At 33.8% G+C, this 22,301-nt stretch overlaps 4 protein-coding genes across 5 annotated transcripts in view; 2 read left to right on the plus strand and 2 right to left on the minus strand.

Annotated features, from left to right (window-relative positions):
- LOC105313306 (EF-hand calcium-binding domain-containing protein 7-like) overlaps positions 1–11,600 on the minus strand; it is a 17,461-nt gene extending 5,861 nt beyond the window's left edge. The window contains exons 1-7 of the mRNA XM_019998320.1: positions 11,438–11,600; positions 11,296–11,361; positions 10,691–10,836; positions 10,251–10,337; positions 6,128–6,269; positions 4,314–4,798; positions 3,048–3,195 (exon numbers count right to left, since the gene is read on the minus strand). Of these exons, the coding sequence (XP_019853879.1) occupies positions 3,048–3,195; positions 4,314–4,798; positions 6,128–6,269; positions 10,251–10,337; positions 10,691–10,836; positions 11,296–11,361; positions 11,438–11,537 (1,174 nt within the window). The 5' untranslated portion in view covers positions 11,538–11,600. The remainder of the gene's footprint in view (positions 1–3,047; positions 3,196–4,313; positions 4,799–6,127; positions 6,270–10,250; positions 10,338–10,690; positions 10,837–11,295; positions 11,362–11,437) is intronic.
- Positions 8,594–9,949, plus strand: LOC109583127 (uncharacterized). The gene is made up of 3 exons (XM_019998324.1): positions 8,594–9,105; positions 9,237–9,410; positions 9,652–9,949. Exons 1-3 carry the CDS (start codon positions 8,962–8,964, stop codon positions 9,856–9,858), a joined length of 525 nt encoding a protein of 174 aa, XP_019853883.1. The 5' UTR covers positions 8,594–8,961; the 3' UTR covers positions 9,859–9,949.
- A 10-nt stretch (positions 11,601–11,610) lies between the features above and the next one.
- Positions 11,611–22,231, plus strand: LOC100638686 (RNA 3'-terminal phosphate cyclase-like protein). The gene is made up of 9 exons (XM_019998323.1): positions 11,611–11,789; positions 11,864–11,935; positions 12,159–12,334; positions 12,706–12,777; positions 13,274–13,398; positions 13,963–14,082; positions 20,730–20,931; positions 21,315–21,418; positions 22,041–22,231. The coding sequence occupies exons 1-9, from the start codon at positions 11,663–11,665 to the stop codon at positions 22,171–22,173; spliced, it is 1,131 nt and encodes a 376-aa protein (XP_019853882.1). The 5' UTR covers positions 11,611–11,662; the 3' UTR covers positions 22,174–22,231.
- Positions 14,718–16,413, minus strand: LOC109583126 (uncharacterized). 2 transcript variants are annotated; one of them, XM_019998321.1, is made up of 4 exons: positions 16,326–16,413; positions 15,962–16,276; positions 15,780–15,911; positions 14,718–15,731 (listed from the first exon to the last, which is right to left on the minus strand). In XM_019998321.1, exons 1-4 carry the CDS (start codon positions 16,336–16,338, stop codon positions 14,797–14,799), a joined length of 1,395 nt encoding a protein of 464 aa, XP_019853880.1. In that variant the 5' UTR covers positions 16,339–16,413; the 3' UTR covers positions 14,718–14,796. The 2 variants fall into 2 exon arrangements, with proteins under 2 accessions (XP_019853880.1, XP_019853881.1); XM_019998322.1 differs by lacking the exon at positions 15,780–15,911 and having other exon boundaries at positions 16,326–16,412.
- Positions 22,232–22,301: the final 70 nt, after the last annotated feature.

Genomic DNA, 22,301 nt, shown 5'->3' on the forward strand with positions numbered 1-22,301 from the left:
CAAGATTTAGAGGCGGCGGTACACAACAGCAGAGGACCGATATCTTGAATGCCCACAGGAAACTGTGCCGCAACTTCAAGGTAGCCGAAGGAAAGGTCGCCAATAACGGCATGTACAGAACCTGGTTTGGCAAATATAAAAGGAGACGGGCAAGAAAAGTGAAACGAGTCTGCAGGAAATGCGAAAGAAAATTGAGACGTAAGTCAGTTTGCTACACTATCAATCCTTCTGGCTGCAAGTCTACTTGGAATGCATACGTGACTTACTTTAGGCGCAGGAATGTTAATCTCTGTCCTGGTTTTCACAACTACGGGGTATTCTGTGTTTCCAGTGGTTCAGCTACTAAAGAAGGAATCCTTGCTCACGAGTGGACACACAATTTCGGCAGGACTAAAGACTTTGCGTATGGAGCCGATGCTAATAAAAATCTGGCAAGAAGTAAACCACGCAAGGCAGTTAGGAATGCAGATACCTACGAGTACTGGTACTGTCTCTCTCAGTTCTAATGGAAGGACTATCATTTGAAGCACTTTAGAACTGCAGTTTCATCATTAGTTAGTTTTATTTAGTGACATTAGGTCATATTCTTAGAGACATTTCTCTCATAATTTTTGCTTCAAGTGAATACTATCAATCATTACAATTTTATAAATAAGTTGCCGTCCAAACAAACAAGCAGAATAAAAATCCAATGCCCTATTCCTAAAATAGAGGACATGTACATGTACATGTATGTGTACATTGTACATGATACTAAATGCTCACTAAAAAATTGACTAAGTACAGGGTGCTTTGTCAAAAATGAACAATCAAAATTGTTTTTTTAAAGTCACTAAAAAATCAGGCCAAATATCCTGTGCTATAGTACAGGCAAATTTTGTCAAAATTTAAAAGGAGGGTATTTGCCTTTTTAATAATTTTTCCTAATATATATACATGTACTTATGTTGCATAGAAAGTTTGAACTGATTCCAATCAAAATGGAACTTTTTACAAATTTTTAAAGTTGCTAAAAAATCAGGTCAAATACATGTGTACTTTGTACTATAGTATAGGGTCACAGGCCAATTTTTGCTAAAATTGAAAAGAATAGTATCTGCCATTTTTATTTTTTCTGATACATATATGCACATGTTCTTATGTTGCTTAAAAAGTTTGAGCTGATTCTGATCAAAACTAGATTTTTTCGAATTATAAAAAATTTCTCTAAAAGTCGTACTTATCAATTATTACTATATGAAATACCATAGGGTGACTTTTTGGTTATAATGATTATAATGAAGAATTATATGAATTATCAGTTTATATGAAACAGGCTTTAACTCACTTAGCATGCTTTGTGGGAAACCCTGATACTGTATAGCAGATGTATTTCGAGGATAATAATTTTCGTGAACGTTAACGAAAATTATTATCCTCGAAATATGTTACTTCATAACATAAGAACATGTATATGTATCAGGAAAAAAATATATAAATAGAGAATTCACACCTAGTCATTTTTGACGAAATTTGGTCATTGACCCTATACAGGGACTTTTGCCCAATTTTTGAGCAACTTAAAAAATTCATTAAAAATTCCAGTTTTGATTGGAATGAGCTCAAATTTGAGAAGTAACATAAGGACAAGTATATGTATCAGGAAAAAATATAAAAAAGGAGAATTCACACCTAGTCATTTTTGATGAAATTTGGTCAGTGACCCTGTACTATAGTACAGGGACTTTTATCCAATTTTTGACCAACTTTCAAAAATTTGTAAAAAATTTGATTTTTAACAGAATCAGCTCAAATTTGAGAAGTAACATAAGAACATGTATATGTATCAGGAAAAAATATTAAACTGGAAAATTCTCACCTCATCATTTCTGAAGAAATTTGGTCAGTGACCCTGTACAGGGACTTTTGCCCGATTTTTAGCAACTTAAAAAATTTGTAAAAAAAATATAATTTTGATCAGAATTTGCTCAAACTTCATAGAACATGTATAATGTATCAAAAATATTATTAAAATCCTTTTCTAGCTATTTCTGACATACATGTACATTTAATACTCTGTATAGATATGTAATTGTGCTACATGTATTTTGTAGGTAATTATAGATCTTCTATCACTGATGCCAGCCAGTGCAAGTCCATCAAACCTGATCACATTAAGGCTTACATTAAAGGTATATGTATATGTACATGTAGTATTTGTGATTTAATTTACATGTTACTAGGAGCCGAGAGTACATTTAAACTAGGAAGGTATCGCGAAACTCTTGAGTGGTGCGAGGATGGGATTAAGGTAATGAGAAGATGTGACTTTTTGTGTTGAGGGGAATGGTTATTATTTAAGTAAACCTTAGCATCTACCACTGTATAGCAGGTTTATTTCCAGGATAATAATTTTCACGAATGGTCCATTCCGGAATTAATTTTCGCAAATTGCCACTTTTCTGCCATCTTGTACCGTATTAAATTGATTTTCAAGGAATTTAATTTCACGAATCTTCAAAAATCCCCAAAATTTGCAAAATTTGTCATCCACAAGATAAACCCGCTATACGGTATAGCATGAGGTCAACAGTTGAACATGCAATGGGAAATGCAATAGAAATTGAGAATGATTTCATAGCCAACTCCATCATTTTAATAAATTTATTTACACATGTACATTGTATTAAATACAAACAAGAAGAGAGTGTATAGTCCATACAGCACATAGATGTACATACATGTGCATACATGTACATGTACATGTACGTTAAAGATTCAATCTACCATGCCTTATCAGTCTGTATGACATAAGGATTATATTCATAATATTATATTACATTTATGACATTTTATAAGGACATTAAAAAGCATTAGAAATGCAACAGAAATTAGGGATGATTTCAGAGCTAGCCAACTACAACATTTTTTGAGTTCATTTAATAAAAACAAACAACAAAAGAATGCATACAGACACGTGCTGCACATATACGTGTACATAAAAAAATCAATTATCATTCCTTGTATACAAAAAATCAATTATCATGCCTTATTAATCGCTAACTGACCAGGTGCTACTGATTTCATTTCTATCCACACTTGAGTGGTCTCGGGGATAGATAATATGTAATGATGAGACTGAGTTGTATAGACATCCCCAACTCCTCCTCCTTGAGACACATAAAAACAACCCTTACCCTGAATAATGTTCCAATCCTACACATAGGAATGAGTAATGATAGTAAATCAGTACATACAGCTGTACGAACATGTACTATACATGCACATGTACATAACATTATACATTATATACATGTACATTATTACTTTGATCTTATGCATCTTCTATGATGCATAAAATTGAATAATAGCATTTTACGAATGATGTAAAGTTTATTTAATAACATCATCCAGACAGAAAGGGGGCACCAAACATGTAGTGTGTAATATTATACAGAACTACAAGTACATGAAATCATGTACATGAAATCATACATGTAAGACTTTCCAAGTCTTACATGTATGTACACTCAAAATATAACCACTCTCTCTCCCTCATCGTCTAAAATTATGAAATACCGTATAAAGGGAAATTTTGGAGGGAGTAAATTTGATGAATTGCTTAAAGGGATACTGGGGCGCAGTTTATGGAAGAGCTAGTACATGGAAAAAATTAATTATAAACAAAAAATGGCTGTGGGTTTATATCTTGTAATGTAGCAACAGTTTTTGCTCTGACTCTTGCTTCTGGAGCTCTGATACTTCAACAAATGATGCCTTATGTTTACCTCCACCAAAATAAGAGGTAAACACGTAACTGCATTTTTCTTCATCAAGTTTGCCGTCCGTAAAAGGCTAGTGTCTTTTTGATGGGTGAGTTTGACCGTGTAGCTGTGTTTGCTGGAGTCCATATCTTTCTGAGCTCTTCTCTGGCCTTTACCTGACATCTTACCTCAGCAGGACTTCCTCTCTGTTCTTCTGCATGTCAATTTGAATGCTCAAAGAAACTTTAGCATATGTTCTACCATTTTTCTTTGGTGAAGTATGATTTTTGGTCCCCAAAAATTATATTTCGTCGTCAATTTTACGAAAAGTGCATCATCAATTTTATCCATACACGGCAACAGTATCCCTTTAATTTTTGTGATTGGCAGATTTTAATTTGGCAAATTTGTAGCCATATGCCATTGAGCATGCATATGATGGCTCAAAATGGCTGATTTTTATTTTGGCGAATGGCTATCAAAATGCTAATTCGCCAAATTTAATTCCCTCCCAAATTTTCCCCCTATACGGTGCTACAAAAATGTGTACATGTACACGTACATACATACTTGTATTGATGGAGGGGCAATAGGAAGAGGATTATCAGTAACTAAAGAGTCTAAGTGATCGGTTTGCTGTACTCCATCCCTCCTATCATCAGTACCAGCTGTAGTTATAGTAACTGTACTAGCCTCAGAATGACTAACAGAAGGCACCACTTCCTCCTCTACTTCCTCTTCTACTTCCTCTTCTACTTCCTCCTCCTCTTCCTCTTTCTCTTCTAATTCCTGAACAGGACTGACTGGTTTATCCTCTCCCCGTGTCCTGAGGGTAACTTCTCTTTGATCCTCTTCTTCTTCATTCTCATGTGGAGGAGGGAGGGGAGAGGGAGTGTCCTCTAAAGACGTGGGGCTAATGACTGGCAGCTCACTGCTAACATCAGAGGAAGAGGAAGAGAGGAATAGATCGTCATTGTCAGCAGGATTGTCGTTATTATTATTATTACTGTCGGATTTGTTTGTTTTGTATATCACACTTGGAGGAGGCCTCGTCTCTAGAAAAAAGAAATAAATGGATGGCCTTTAGTACTCAAACATTATCACTATCATTATCAATACATTAATACATTATTAATAATACATTATTGATACTATCGTATAGCGGGAAATTTTGAAGGAAATTAAATTTGGCAAATTTGGCATTTTGATAGTCACTTGCCAAAATAAAACAACAAATTTGAGCCATTATGCGCATAATCAATGGCACATGGCCACAAATTCGCCAATTACCAAATTTAGCAATTTACCAAATCTAACTCCCTCCAAAATTTCCCACTATACGGTAAATTACTGATAATAGAAAACAAAGCTCTGAGAGAGAATTAAAATTATAAAAAGAGATATGTAGACATGTAGGAGGCAGACCTCGTTGCTTGTTGGAATGCTTTGTAAAATTTTAAAAATGTAAGCATAACGGGATCCACCCTCACCAGAACCAGATGTAGAATGTACATGTACATGCATGTTCCACAAACAGAACTGTTTCATTAGTAAGGGCTTCACCCAATTGTACAGGTGGAAATGAAAGTGAAGGACAAGACACAGGAAAGGAAACAATAAACAATGAATAATGTAACAGGATTGGCCACTCCATTCAGTGGTACAGAGTAATGTAGTGATGGTAGAGCACCATAAACAACAACAACAGAAGGTCCAAGGGAAATAAAAATGTAAAATGCTTAGGGGGACCTTTCATAGTTCATAATGAATTTTTTATAGGATCAATCATCAAAACAAAACATAAAAAGAAATGACATAATTATTATCAAAGTACTGTACATGGAGTACAGTATAGCGGGAAATTTTAGAGGGAGTTAATTTTGGTGATATTGCTAATTTTGGTAATTGGATAATTTTAATTTGGCAAATTAGTGGTCATGTGCCATTGGGCATGCGCATAATGGCTCAAAATGGCGGATTTTATTTTGGCAAATGGCTATCAAAATGCCGAATTTAATTCCCTCAAAAATTTCCTGCTATACGGTATTATTGACGTCATAAATGTAACTACAAATATATTACCATACAGAAGGAAATTTTGGAGGGACTAAATTTTGGCAAATTGCTAAATTTTGGTGATTGGCGAATTTTAATTTGGCAAATTTGTGGCCATGTACCATTGGGCATGCGTATAATGGCTCAAAATGGCAAATTTTTATTTTGGTGAATGGCTATCAAAACACCACATTCACCTTCATAATGATGACAGCATTTCTGAATGGCAGGTATATATACAAAAATATAAACCCAATCATATCAAAGGATGATCTCATAATTATGAGATATATATATATATATATTCCATATAGTCATGAGTTGAGTACCTTTATTCACTTTTGCTTCTACTCTAGTTCCTCTCTTCTTCTTATTCACTTTAAGATTCTTCTTCTCTCTCTGCCCTTTAGTACCCATCTCTCTCAGTGTACTAACGCAATCATCAGTGGTCTCCACTATCAAGTGACACAACTACAAAAATACACAAAAATAGTTATAAAACCTCTTTTAGCAGATATTTAGACTTTTCTTTTATGCCTTTCGCAAGATTCTCTAATTAAAATTTATAAGCTGCACTCTACTACTTTAAAATGAGCCCCTTTCTTTACAAATGACCCACACAAAAAACACATACATGTACATGTACATGTACATGTATATCTATGCCTGCATGCATAAAAATACAGGAAAATAATAAATTTATTATAAGGTAGAAATTACTATACAATAGAAATAGGAATATGCAAGCATCCCACCATAGATATGGGTGTAATATCTATGAATTTACACACACAAACTATCCAAAAATTTTAGCTCAAGTTGGATTGTAAATGTAATCAGTCAACAGAATTACTACAGTGTCTATATAATGCATGTAAATTTTGTCAGCATATCAGAGCATACTTATAACCACATGTAGTAATTACATGTACATGTACATGCACTACTCAACGTAAAATATTCATCATTTGTAACATACAAAACTAGATGTCTAGACATTACAAAATACATCTTTACTACTGCATGGCCAGTAATTTTTGTGAGTTCAATTTTCGCAAAATCTACTAAAATTTCAATTTGCGGATTTTAATTTCGCAAATTCTACCAAGTGTACCAAGCAGGTAACCTTTTAAATTGATTTTCGCAGGTTTTATTTTTGTAAACCACAAAAAAATCCGCAAAGTTTGCACCCCTCAAAAATAATCACTTATACAGTACTAGATGTACATACATGTACATGTACATGCACCAGATCACAAATGAGCCACGACAATTAATATACAGTTATGAGATGCATGCTTGTGATTAGTTGAATAAAAAATATAAATAGCAGGAAATGCTGGAGGGAAAAATTGCTAAATTTTGGTAATTGGCAAATTTGTGGCTATGTGCCATTGGCATGCAGAATTTAGGGCTGTCAAAATGCAAAATTCACCAAATTTAGTTTTCTCCAAAATTTCCCGCTACATGGGGAACTACAATTATATAAAATGTATACATGCATATACACAAGTGAGTAAGGTGTACAGGTATTAGAGAAGAAGGAAATGAAACAGCAAAACACGAGACATGAATAGTACCTTGGAATAATTATAAGCTAATAAAGGCTAGCTTTAATTTTTGCTGGAGTGTATAAATGCGTGAACTTTCTATTACTGTAATAGTGAAGGGAGTTCACCAAAGGTCAAAGCTAAGGCCTTACAGTACATTAATATTAGCAACTGTGGTGTGATATCATTCTGGGGGGGCATCATAGGTGCACTTGGTACTGACTAGTAGAAATTTCATAATGCCAGCAACATGGAATACAGTTGAAGAAATGTAACAATCTAATCAGACTTGGTAATAGTATATACTACCACTACGAACTCATATATATATATATATATATAATACTCATTTATAATAATCCTGCTTCAAACATGACACAAAACACATGTTATGCTCCACCAAACATGCTGAGTTAAGTCCAAAAAGGAAATGTTACATGAATCAAACTGTCATGTGCATGCTAAATATGTTTCCCAAAGGCTACAAGCTTGGGGCACTATAATAGCAATACCTAGTCTGGTAACCAGCCCCTTGCAAAGCATACCTACGCATGTTTTGCAAGAGGCTCGTTACCAGACTAAGCAATACCGATACCGAGGCAGTTTTTCTAGCAAATTAATATTACAATACTTGCATACCGGTTTATTTGTGAAGTTAAAAATTTTTTGCAAATCTTGCATTTCTAAGATTTCGCATATGCAGACTGCACCACCTGCCAATGGAGAAGCAGAATTTCGTGGTGAAAGATTTTCGTGACGGGGCAAAAAAATGCAAAATTTGCAAAAATATTACACCGTGAAAATAAACCAGTATACAGTACTTTCTTGCTTAAGTAAAAAAACACATGCATACTCTTAAAGACCTGGCTTTGCTTTAGAATGCATGTCAGGTCTACCACATACTGCATGGCTAGAAATTTTAGAGGGATAAAATTTTGGCAAATTGGAAAATTCTTGATAATTGGAGGGTTTTAGCTTGGCAAATTTGCAATTGAGCATACGCATAAATGATTCAAAATGGAAGGTTTAATTTTAGAAAATTGCTATAAAAACACCAAATTCGCCAAAATTTGGGGGGGGGAGGGAATGCCCCAACACAGCAACATGGCTACAACACAGCATCTTTAGTGTGATTGACTAGGGGCAATCCACCCTGTCTTATAAAAACATTACACTGTCTTTGGAACAAAGAGCCTATTATAGCAAGAGTAGATCTACTCTAGATCACGGGTATATATGAGTATTCTATACAAACACCAGCTTAACACAATGAATACTAACTAACTGACCATATCATTGCTGTAATGATGCAATCTTCTGTAATTTACTATTAATATTTTTTACAGATGCCACACAAGTATTATGATGACCTCACCCACTCCTCCCACATGTGCACAAGTTCATGGATATTAGAGTTAAAAGGAAAGGGATGTACATGCATAGGAAACTACAGAAATTACTACAGGGATATGATGTAACTGATCCTAATTAACTGTTATATCTATGACAAGGCTGCTGAGTATAAAAGGAGAAGTGGACTTGAGTGCATCATACAAGCACACAGAAAACTAAAGAGATACAAAGATTCAAGATAACTCATAGTGATAATAATAATGGTAATGAAGACAGGATTAGCTGCTCTCTCTCTAATTTGGATAACAATGAATTTGCTAGTACATACTGCAGTGCCTGCCCCTGTAACATCAAACATCGCTAAGGACTTAAATGGACAACTTATGGCAACAGAAAAATTCGTGGTAAGCAATATACACATGTACATGCATAATGATACTATTATACACTATGCATTAATATATACATGTACATGTACACTGTATACAAGTCAAACATAATTTTATTAGTAACTTAATTGGTCTTCATCTTTCAGGGTAAACTTTATGGTAGCTCTGGTCTCGATGAAAATCTTATAAAATTTGCTGCCACCCAAGTTTTCTTAAATGAAGACGTGCACATTAAAGATTCATTTCTTTTAAAATTCTTAAATGGCTCACTGGTTTCAAGGTTCTCAAAAGGCTCTTTGACGACACATATATGTGATTATGTAAGTACATGAGATAATAAGCACATACATCGTACATTGCTATTGAATTACAATTTGTTGTCAAAAAAATATACAACGAAGTTGAACGAAGGCATGATTAGTACATCATAAGGAATTTTTAGGACTTCATAATGTTACTTATACAAATGTAAATGATATACATTATGTTACATGTAAAAGCACTTGCATTTAATACTTAAAATGCATGAACTAACATTACTTTTTCCATTTTTTTATGTAGTTGAAGGAAAAGAATAATGATTACGATTGCAGTGACAGCCAACTTGTCAAGAAGGATAAAATATTTCTTAATATGCATAATGTAGTGAAAGCCACAAAAGATCACTTCTTAGCCTATCATGACTCAAATGAAGGGATCTGTTCATATTATGAGTCTGTCAAGGATCTGATTGATTTAGGAACGCTAAGCTGCAACAACAAAACATAAACACCATTAAAATGACAATACACATGTACATACATGTAAATGCATACCATTATTCTAATTTCAAGATACCCCACCAATTTTTATTATAATAAATATTTATAGTGTTTCAAATTTATTTAATATAAAGGAGAAACTGTCATGTACATACACATACACATACTGCACAGTATCAAGTCATAGTCATTGGTGAAACTTGCAACAAATTTCATACTTAAGCCCATACAGCTATTATAATTTCAAACGATGACGTTCAATTGGAAATTTAGAAGATTGACAAAAAATAAATGTACATGTAAAATAAGGAATCATTTACAGTATACAGATACACGAGGTGTAATATTCAATATTTGGGCAAAAAATTCACAACATAATCTGTTAAGGAATGGTCTTACTTCAGTGAAATCTATTTTATTATCTTGTCCTGGATCCAGGTCGCTGATTAATATCTCCGTTTCTTCTTCTGACATCGTCTCACCACTCTAAAACAAGTTTATAAAATAATTAACTCCAATTTTTATTGTACATGTAATGCACCCATATATTCTTAAATAAAGCCTTTTAACATGTCTCAAACTTTCAATTAAAAGCCCAAGGGATACATACAATAAGGTAACATAAGCCAACATAAAGTTATATTGAAGAACCCTCAAATAGTACTAGTAGCCTGTATATATTTACAAAATAAAGATAGGAAATAAAAGTCTGGGCCATATTATTTTATAAAATCTATAGCGAGGGATTTTTAAAATTCTACAAGTGACGAATAAAATAATAATAATAATCAAACTCCTCCAGTACATCTTTTACAGGTAATATTATTTATAAAAATTACTTTAGTTAATAGTCGCTTTAGATCAGAAGTGGTTACGTATCCGTCTCCCTTTCTGTCCAATTTCTTAAAGATGTTCATGAGCTCGGCCTGACTGGGTATTCTCTCCCTTTTCATTATCTTTGAGAAATCCGAATATGACACTGAACCTACAAGTACATGTACATGCATACTATCCAGCCATGCATACACCAGATATGCTACATATGTGCATGTAATACTGGACACAAAATACCCATTGTACATGTACATGCACATGCATACATGTACATGTATATGTACAATACCCTAAACACAATAATGCAAAAGATGGGAACTATGACATTATTGAAATTTCCTAAAGCCTAGCCTCTCATGCAAAACACTACATCCACTACAAAATGTATTATTAATTTGTTATGAAATATTTACTAAAGGTACATGTAAGTGGGTTTAATGGGATTCATTCATGTAGCGGCAAAGTTACTATACTCACTAAGAATCTGGAGTATGTATACTATTAAAAATTATGTAAGTTAAGGATGTAAGGGTGGGTCTAATAAATGACATGTACCAGAAAAATACATTCAATAGTATTACAATTAAAAATATCCTATCTTATTAAATACCTCCAAACTTCTTCCAGTACTTTTCAATAGAAGACTGAGACGGATTCCTGCCTGAGCATTGAAGGGCTGTGATTGTAAAAAGAGACAAATAAATAGTGTTAGAGTATCAGTATTTGAAAATGATTGTAAAATGACGCCCTACCATATTTAAGCTTCTCTTTGCTCGTTATGACTCCTTCCAGGCTAGGCTCTACGAGGTGCCAAGCAAACTTTACTTCACTCCCGTCTCCTCTGTCACTCATTTTACTTTTAAAAAGTGTTTATGGGTGTAGTATGTTCGCCATCTTGAAAGGCGTGGTTACAGGCGGGGCTTATTGTGCCCACGTGCGTACACGTGGGTCATTCTAAAGCCCCTCCCTAGGCTATTATGGCGTCTAGTTTGAGATTCGAAGGATGCAATTACTTGAGACAGAGGCTTGTACTGGCAACACTGAGTCAAAGGCCAGTCACTATATCACAGATAAGGGCAGACGAAGAGGCACCAGGACTAAAGGGTAACTCAAAATAATTAATTACTGTATAATTATTAAAATTTAATTTATTTTAATTGTTAAAACCATAAATATAGACTATGAAGCTAATTTCCTAAGACTGCTAGACAAGTTAACCAATGGCTCTAAGATCGAAGTCAATGTTACAGGTATTGGGTCTATTGTATCTTCATTGCAGATTTGCAGTACTGTACATGTATATGCCATATATTTTGCAGGCATAAAATTGTGTGGTTTGGCTGCATTTTTTGTATTCATGAATAAAAATTTCAATTGAATTACCACACCTACTATACAATCAGCATGCTACTTTGCAGATTTTAATCCCCATGAAATATATGGCATATAGGGTATCATCTTTATCATTGGTAGGTACATGTTTGCATTATCAACCTGGTTTTATTGTTGGTGGAGTCCTAGAGCATGAGGCTAATCCGCAGAGATCGATCGGGTATTATTTAGAACCTCTTCTCATGCTAGCCCCTTTCTCAAAGCACCCGATTAGAATGAAACTGACTGGTGCCACTCATGGACCTGACGACCCATCAGTAAATATTAATATAATTATCATTATTATTATTGTTATTATTGTTATTAGCGAAGAGTTGTACAAGTAATAAAGCTTAAATTACTATCAAAAATTGGGTAATTTTTTATGGTTATAAAATACAGAATGGATAATTTAGGTGTTAAAATATTTTAAATGCTGCCTTTTTCATCCAATAATATTAATAGGGAAATATTAGTAGTTCTAATTTTAGTATGTCTCATTACTATATGAAAATTACCATCACTCGAAATATACCAGATTTACAGATTTACTATTCATTATTTGTTACTGTATGCTTTCTTATATTGCTACCAGTATTTTTGATTTGATTAATTCATTTTTGATTTAATTTATTTCTCTCTGTTATAGGCTGACTATTACAGGCTCGCCTGTGTTCCATTATTAGTGAAGTTACTGGGAAGCAAAGAAGTTGAGCTAAAAGTCAGTAGCATTAGTTGTCTCATTATTATCACGCAGGGAAATGGAGGAATAGAAAGAGAAGCCACTACTTTAGAGTGACTTTTAATTGCGGGTACCGTATAGTGCAAAATTTTTGAGGGCTGTAAATTTCACGAATTTGCCTAAAAATCTATTTTGCGTATTTAATTTTTGCGAATTTATGCCATCTGCCCATCTTGTACCATGATAATTTGATATTTGTGGAATTAATTTTCGTGAATCTTCAAAAAATTGCAAAATTTACAGTCCTTGAAAATTTTGTGTTATACGGTACTAAATTTTACAATTTTAGCATGAGGTAGGTTTTGATGGTATTAAGAATATAGCATTATTAATAATTACAATCTTTAACGAAACACAAAATTTGCAATTAATAGTACCATGCATATTCAAAGGTAACCTTAAGGTATTACATTACATGAAGACGATTATAAATTTTGTTGTTATTATTATTATTATTACTATTATTACTATTTAGGTTATTAAGAGAAGTGTGTGTCCCAATGGTGGAGGTGAGGTATCCTTCAGTTGTCCTATTGTCCGTAAAGTGTCTCCAGTTTGGATGGAAGACGTGGGGAAAGTCAAAAGAATAAGAGGAATGGCGTATCCTTTAAAGATTGTCTTTGTCTATAATGATAATTAGGTTTATTACTGAAGGGGAAAAGTAATATTTTGAAGGGCATTTGGTTAAATTTTAATAAAATAAATCAAGCCCATAAGGGCCACTGCTTCTCTAAATTATTTTTTAAAGTTTCACAAAAATTGGGCCAAAGTTCCTGTACTAGAGTACTGCAGGGTCTCAAGCCAAATTTTGCAAGGAGAGAATTCTTCATTTTTATAATTTTTTTATGATACACATACGTATACATGTACCTGTGCTGCATAGAAAGTTTGAGCTGATTCTGTTAAAAATTGGATTTTTTACGAATTTTTAAAGTTTCTCAAAATTGAGCCAAAGTCCCTGTACTGTACCCTACATCCAAAGTAGCTAGAGAAAATTTTCTGATATAAGCTTACATTGCCCACTTGTTTTCAATAATAGTAATCAAAATGTCATTTAATTTTACTCTACTGCATTAGTGATACATGTACATATACAAACGAGTCCAAAAATCTAATTCAAGTATTACATTAATCTTATTATCCTTAGCTGTTACTATTACATAGATACAGTATTAAAGCTAATGCTGGCATTGCTAACAGACTGGTCAGCAGTGCTCGTGGGGTATTGAACAAGTACCTTCCTGACGTGTACATATCCACTGACGTCATTCCAAGACCTAAAAGGTAAAGTACCTACACACTACACTGCAGATTATTGGACTCGCCGTGTAGGCAGGTATTAAGTACTTTGGTTGTCTGTCACCATGAATTTTTAATTAGATTTTTAAAAACTTTTTAGAATAAAAAAACTAAGTCTTCAAAATTCATAACTAGTCCAAGCCTTCGTTTATCAGCTAAAAATGTTTAAAGAGCAGCGCTAGGGAGAAGAAGCTTGCAAAGTAAGGGAGAAAAATTAAAAAATACAGTGATTAAGCTGACACTCTCGAGATAGACAAAACCATTTTTTAGTAGCTTACTACCTTCTATTTCATTAATATGTGTAGAATTTCTTAATTCTTACTTGGTAGAGACTTATGCTTGAAACTTTATCCTGGCAGTCCGTTGAGAAGGGTTCAGGCAGAAATAGCAGCATGCTAGCAGTACTAGAGTCTCTCAACTCTTTCATGAAAGAAAAAACAATTAATTCAATTGGAGTGGCCTTATGATTACCCTCCTAGCTACGCGTACAGTCAAGTAAACAAATAATTTTGTTTTTGTTTTGGTGAGGCCAATACACCAATAGTGTCTCGTAATAAGTATGGAGATACTTTTAATGATAATGATAATAATAATAATAATAAAATACAATTAGGACTAACAACAATAACAACACTATTATTCTTAAAACTAAAAAAAATTAATTACACTTAATTTTGAATTCAATGAAATCAGTTTTAATTATTTTGGTCTGAGCCATTCTACATGTATACTAGCCCCCACTCCAGCTCCAATTGCAGCTCCTATTATAATACCTACAACAGGTACTACAGAACCAGCTAATGCTCCAATAATAGCACCTATTATAGCTTTACCATGGGTAGAACCAGCTAATTCAATAAGAGCTTGGTATGTTTGATGATGAAACGATAACAATGACAATGCCTCATCACTGGAACGAGTAATAGATGTGTTCCACAGTGTACTCAACCAGTCGTCTACAGTAGTTAACTTCTTTTCATATTGTAACCCAGCTAAACAGAATGGTATACCCTGCACTACTTCCTTATTAACACTTTTCGAAAGAAATTCAGCAACACATTCTTTGTGCCCATTTATCTGCATTTTTATTCCACTTTCCACGTCTTTAGATTCTATTACACTCTCGAGTGTCTCGAACTGGTTTGCAAATGTCAATACAACAACTGTCCTCTTCCACATTTCTTTATGTAAGACGGAGGCCAGTTCTAAGAACATATGCCGATCAGCTCTACCTCCTAACTTTAAGCAAATGAGGATTAGATCAAACTGACCATGCTTAGCAATATCCAACAAAATATTTTTATAACTTTTAACTCTGGAATCTCTAAACCCCATAGTATCATACATTTTTATCTTCACACCATTGTACTCTCCCTCATAAGAATGTACTTCTGTTGTAAAGGCTCTTGCACTGAGTCCAACTTCAGCTACATCCTTCCCAAACATAGCATTGACAAGCGTTGACTTACCAACACCAACTGGGCCAACCACTAATATATTAACAGGCCTTTCACTATCACGCAATGCTTTAATCTTTTCTTCCATTTCCGGTGTGAGATACTCTTTTTGCACATCAAGATGCTCAAAAGATTCATCCTCTTCAGACTCAATGGTTACAGTAGCAGCTGTGCTGTCTATTAAAATAGAGTCTGTAGAAAGGATCAATATAGAATGTGTTTTACTTGATATACTCTCTCTCATGCTTGCTCCATGTTTCTTCAATGTATAATTAATCCTCTTTTCCATTTTTGGTGTGAGATGCCCATTTTGCTTTTCAAGATACTCAAAAGATTCATCAATAGCAGCTGTGCTGTCTATTAAAATAGAGTCTTTAGAAAGGATCAATATAGAATGTGTATTTTACTTGATATACTCTTTCTCATGCTTGCTCCATGTTTCTTTAATGTATGATTATCTATGTCATCAGATTCAAATGTCTCGCATATGGTAAGTAGACAGGCAATAGGATCATCACTATCCTTTATCTTGTCTGTGAGCTTAAAAGCCACTTCACTACCTCTTTCAACACCTTGTTTGGTCTTAATGGCTTCAAGTTCTTGTTCTGTAATCAGTCCTTTAGCATATAAAGAAGCAGTGACAATAGTAAAAGGGGGTTCCTTCCCAAGTGTGTTAATAAGCTTTGGTAGTGTTTTTTTGAAGACTTCCTTTGCAGTCTTACCTACAGTGAGTGCAGTGATAAAAAATACACTTTTATAAAGAGAACTCACTTCCTTCAGCCATACTGCTGGTATCAGCAAAAGGGCAGGTTACTGAGGTTAGGGCTACTAAATACCTACTTCCTTATTAGGAGTTACTATGAATGTAATAAACATTATTTGATAGCATGTACTCTACAGTAAGTATTATTTTGCTATTCATTGGACTCGCTGCATAGGCAGGTATTATGTACTTTGGTTGTTTGTCACCATGAACTTTTAATTAGATTTTTAAAACTTTTTTAATAAAAAAAAAACTGAGTCCTCTAGACTCATAGATCTTTCTCCATAGCTAGTCCAAGCCTTCATTTATCAGGCAAAAATGTTTAAAGAGCAGCACTAGGGAGAAGAAGCTTGATAAGTAAGGGTGAAAAAAATATAGTGATTAAGCTGACACTCAAGATAGACAAAACCATTTTCCAGTAGTTTACTACCTTCTATTTCATTAATATGCCTACAATTTCTTAATTCTTACTTGGTAGTGACTTGGACTTATGCTCCAAACTTCATCCTGGCCATCCGACTTTGTGAAAGGTTGAGGCAGAAATGTAGTGGGCTAGCAGTACTAGCTGGACTCTCTCAACTCTTTTAAATATATCTAGGCAGCAGTATTGTGCCATATTACTCGTCATAAGTCACTCGTAAGAAGAAAAAACTTAAGCTTCTTTGATCACATGTCATGCTAAGGCCATTTTTACATAGATATTAGATTTCATTTACTCTGTTATCTATGATTTCATTGATTTAATAGTACACGACCTGTGTATTAAATCTATGATGATTTTTAGTAGTGCTGTGGGCGATATATCAAAATTCACGATGTTTAATTGATAATGTGGTATTGATATTTATCAATATAGAAAAAATTGAAGGGAAATATTGATATCATGACCATGCCCACATAATGGTTACATAATTTTAATAATGGTTAAATAACTAAAGCAATGGCTTACTAACTTCTCGATAATTATATAGGCGATAGCCTATATGTAGGATTCAGGTGGATTTTTCAAGATGGTGGCCATTTTTATACTTTTAAAAAACTTATAACTCCTTTATTTTGCATTTTACAGCCTTATAGATGGTTTAGATGAGCTCTCCTTCACTGAGCGATTCTCATGGTACCTTTAAAGTGGACTGTAATGTAGCGGGAGCACTTCTGGAGAACAGGCCCAAATTCAAATTTCTGAAAAATTCTTCAGACTTTTTCTTATTTCATCTTTCTTCTATACACCTCAAAATCTTTTAAGCCAGAAAAGCACTTGAGTTGGCTTTTACATCACTCCTCTGGGCTTGGGTTGAGGACCACAGCACAGGGAACAAAATGGAAGACAAAATCCAGCTGCAGGCACCGTGTGGGTTTGTGGTTTGACGCCATTTTAATTTATGCGGACGTGATCAGCATGAATAATTATAATTAACCTAACCACAGAATGTAAATAATTTATTTAAGAAAAAAGAAGGGAAACAATTAAGTAAATAAAATTAAAACATTAAAAATGGAAAAATAGTAGGATTAAATTGTGAAAAAAGTAAGGAAACAAGAGGGTAGTTGCAAGCTGGTGTGGTAAGAAATCCGACATCATTGAATGAAGGGTAAAGGCTGCTGTCTGCATGTGTGGTTAATAGAGGATATGCATGCTAAGTATATTCATTGCAAAATAAATGTATTCATTGCATACCGTAATAACTTTGAAGAAAAAAATTAATTCATTGAACGTCAGTTTTCCATTGGCAGCAATGGAGAAACGATAGAAAAAGGCTTGGTACCAGGAAACCACTCTGTATTTCTTAATAGCAATCTTTCAGGTGACTACTAGACCCCATTAGATCCTCAGGATGCTTTCTAAGCTTCCAAAAAAGGCCTCAAGAAGGTAGCAAGGCAAGAAAATGTGTTTTCCCCCATTGAACTCTTAATAAACTTGACGTCCAACATGGCGGCCAATTTACTGTGTGGGTTGAATATACGGTACTCAAAAGTTATGAATATACTTAGCACGCATATCCTCTATTGTTGATTACTATTTTTCATGCAGTGGTGTCGGATTTCTTACCACACCAGCTTGCAACTACCCTCTTGTTTCCTTACTTTTTTCACAATTTAATCCTACTATTTTTTCATTTTTAATGTTTTTTATTTATACACATACCTTTTTAATGTTCAGTAATTTCTTTTACTTCTTCTTATTAGTATAGTTTAGTTGATAACAGTTCTGTTCATTTACATGTACATGCATGTATATGAGAAGTTTCAAATAACAATGAGTGCATTGTCTCAAAGGAAAATGAATATCAATGAATAAGTATATTCATTACATTGTATGCCATTATTGGATCTAGTAACTAGCAAGGGAGTGGCTAGTACCCATGGCTCAGTTCAGTAAAGAAGAGCTTTCTTTTGTTAAGGAATTACCTGAGATTGTGGAGATACAGTGTCCAGTATGTCTTGGTATTTTGAAAGATCCTCATCTGGTGACATGCTGTGGTCATAATTTCTGTGGGTCTTGTATTGAGAGAGTAAAAGCTAGTAATGGATCCTGTCCTATGTGTAAAGAGAAGAAATATCAATCCTTTATCGATAAGAAGTGTTCACGTATTATCAATGGATTGGAGGTCTACTGCAGTAATAAGAAGAAAGGATGTCAATGGAAAGGAGAATTGAAGAATATATTTACTCATCTTAATAAAGAGAAGAGAGAGGGAGAATGTCAATTTGAAGAAGTAAAGTGCAGTCGATATGAGAAATGTCAAGAGAGTAAGCAACGTAGATATCTCAAAGATCATGAAGATAAGGAATGTCCTCAGCGTCCTTTTCAATGCCAATACTGCAGTAGTAAAGGTACGTTCCTCTCTATTACGAAGGATCATTATGAGGAATGCAGGCAGTATCCTGTTACTTGTCCCAATAAATGTGTGTCTACTAATATGCCACGAGGTAATCTCACTGCTCACATCAATGAGTGTCTATTAGAGCCAGTAGATTGTGTGTTTAGTTGGGCTGGTTGTAATGATAAGCCATTACGTAAAGATGTACATGGCCACACTGCTGATACTAAACACATGGCACTATTAGCTGTAGCTTGTGGACAATTGAAGAAAGAAAATATACAAATAAAAGAAGAATATGAACAAATAAAGAAAGAAATAGCAGATTTAAAGAGCCGTCCTTACCATGAGTATCCATTATTACCAGTTGATGTTAGGAAAGGAGGTGAAGCAGTTCATTTTTATACGAGTGCGTGTGGTCGGCACATGTCAGCTAGAATAAAGACACGGAATACAAATGATTCCAGTGTAGATTACTTCTTGTTACTTGCATTTCATGAAGGAAAGTTTGATAAATTGAAACCAAAGCTTCCAAAAATGTTTGTGAAGCTTGGAGCAAAAGATCCATTAATAGTAGACACTGAAGCTACTCATGAAGAATTACCTCATGATCTTCTTAATGGCATCAAGTGGAGGAAGGGTGATACTACTGTACCAAAATCAGTACTTAAAATAGAATTAGGCAACTTTATTTCATTTTCTATGGTTGTACATAGTAATATAGCTACAATTTATTCTCAATAATAATGATAGTGTGCTTATTATATTATTATTATCAACATTAGTTAATAAAAAATCTTTTTATTGCTACAGTGTGCACCCCTTCTTTTAAACTGTGGAGGTTGGCATGTGAAATTTCTGTTATTATCTCCTACCAAATGGCTGCTAATAATTGAAGAGTCTTTATTTGGAGCCTTTTTATTTAAAATTGCCACTTGCTAATTTTAATACTTCACCAATAAATTATGCTACTATACAATAGTCAAGTTATGAGTGATGAGCATGTATGAATAATCTAACAAATTATTGTTTTGACAAGGCTTGCTCAGACTCACCTTGCTCAGAAAATTAAAAAAAAAAACCATTAAAAATGAGAAAATAGTAGGATTAAATTGAGAAAAAAGTAAGGAAACAAGGGTGTACTTGTAAACTGGTGTGGTAAGAAATTCTACACCACTGCATGAAAGAAAAAGGCTTCATAGTGCTATCATACACATGTAGTTGGCCACTGTGTGGATAATTGCTGTGGTTTTGGGTAATAATCTCATGCAGTGGTGTAGGATTTCTTACCACCAGTTTGCAAATTAGTGCAATTTGGCAAATTAGTGGCCATGTGCCATTGAGTATGTGTATAATAGCTAAAAATGGCGGATTTCATTTTGGCAAAAATGCCAAATTTGCCAAATTTAATTCTCTCCAAAATTTCCCGCTATACAGTATATAATTTTTTTTATTTATTTAGTGTCTCATCAGGGTATAATATATTTATAATTGTAAGAAAGTAATTTTAAAAAATAATTTTTAGATATACACTTATAATTATTATTTAGCATCCCATCATTATAATAATTATTATTTATTTTTATTTAGTGTCTCATCAGGGTATGGCATAGTACTAGTCAGTAGCAGTACAGTTGGTCCTCATATCTCTCATTGTGTTGAGGGATCGTCAATGATGAGCAGCCAAAGACCTCCTCCTCATTCACTGACTGAGTCTCAGCCTCAAGAGTCTGCCCTACCTGAAGACATTGGGCAGAGGACAGGAATGAAACTCATCGAAGAGATAGTGAGAGTGAGTACTGTATGCATGATTTTTAAGATGTGATTATTATTTTGTTATTAGAGTGAGTTTGTTGATAGTGGGTTGACTGGGTTTATTTTTTATTTTTATTTTTTAATTTCATATTTTTTATTCTTATTTTTATCTTGGTTTATTTATAGTTTTATTTTAGCGATTGGCAATTTACAAGCAAAATTCCCAATATTAGAAAAAATTGCCAAAAATATTTTTTTTAATCTAAAAATTATGAACAAATGCACTTGTACACAAGTACATTGTATCACCAAAAAATGCTCATTACAGTTTTACAGCAAAATTGCCAAAATAAAGCACTATTATGGTACATGTATGTATAATTTTTAAGACGTGATAATTATTGTTTTTTTTGTTATTAGAGTGGTTGTGTTGACAGTGGGTTGCAGTCCCTACCATTGCTATACATGGCAATGAGCGATAGAGATGTGTCTAAGATTAAACTAGGGGCACTAACTCCATACACGTAAGTATTAGCAATGGTACTTATAAGATTATTATGGTGTACATCTGTATATCTGTTTTCATGCATAATGTGATTAATGTCTTATGTAATTGATGTTTAGTACTCTACTTTATGTAGATACGGCTTTATATATACTTTACACATGACAAATACTATTTATGTATTGTATTATAATACTTGTACTTATATTTCTATAATTTAATGATAATTATTATTCTTTGGAAAAAGTTGAGCTGATTTCAATACTGTATAGTGGGTTTCTTCCGTTCGGTCAAACTTTCGTTCTTTTCGTTCTCCAAGCTCCAAAAATGAAACTTAAACCCACGAAATTTGCTGTGGGAGAGCTCGATCGGGAGTTCATCTTCGTCGGGTTAACACTAACACATGCACACGTGGGTGTTATGGGTGGGGTTGTTGGGTGTGGCTTAATTCTTGCAGATCAGAAGGACGAAAATAAAACCCACGAAATTGGATTTCCTCCTAGAAAACGAAAGTTTGGCCGAATGAAAGAAACCTGCTATACGGTAAGCGTTAGAATTAACAAACACTCTAATTTTGGCAAAATACAGTGTGCTAGAGCCAAAAGGGTTTATAGTGATAATATTATTTTTTCGTGATGTAGAGTCCAGTTCCTAAGACACATGAGAGATTATTATAATTTGGTGTATAAAGTTGAAGAGAATGAAGAAGATGGAATGGTAACTGTGACAGTTGTTGGTCTGGGATATACTAATATTAATAAGCCCAGTAAATAATGTTATTGTAATTATTATTGTTAATATTCTCAATCAAAAACTTACATTTATGACCATTTAATTTATTATTTTATTGAGAGAAATTTTGGTGAACTAAATAAATACAGACAAATCTGCTGACTGAGGAA

Source organism: Amphimedon queenslandica, unplaced genomic scaffold (assembly GCF_000090795.2).
Source record: "Amphimedon queenslandica unplaced genomic scaffold, v1.1 AMPQUscaffold_13324, whole genome shotgun sequence".
Taxonomy (NCBI): Eukaryota; Metazoa; Porifera; class Demospongiae; order Haplosclerida; family Niphatidae; genus Amphimedon; species Amphimedon queenslandica.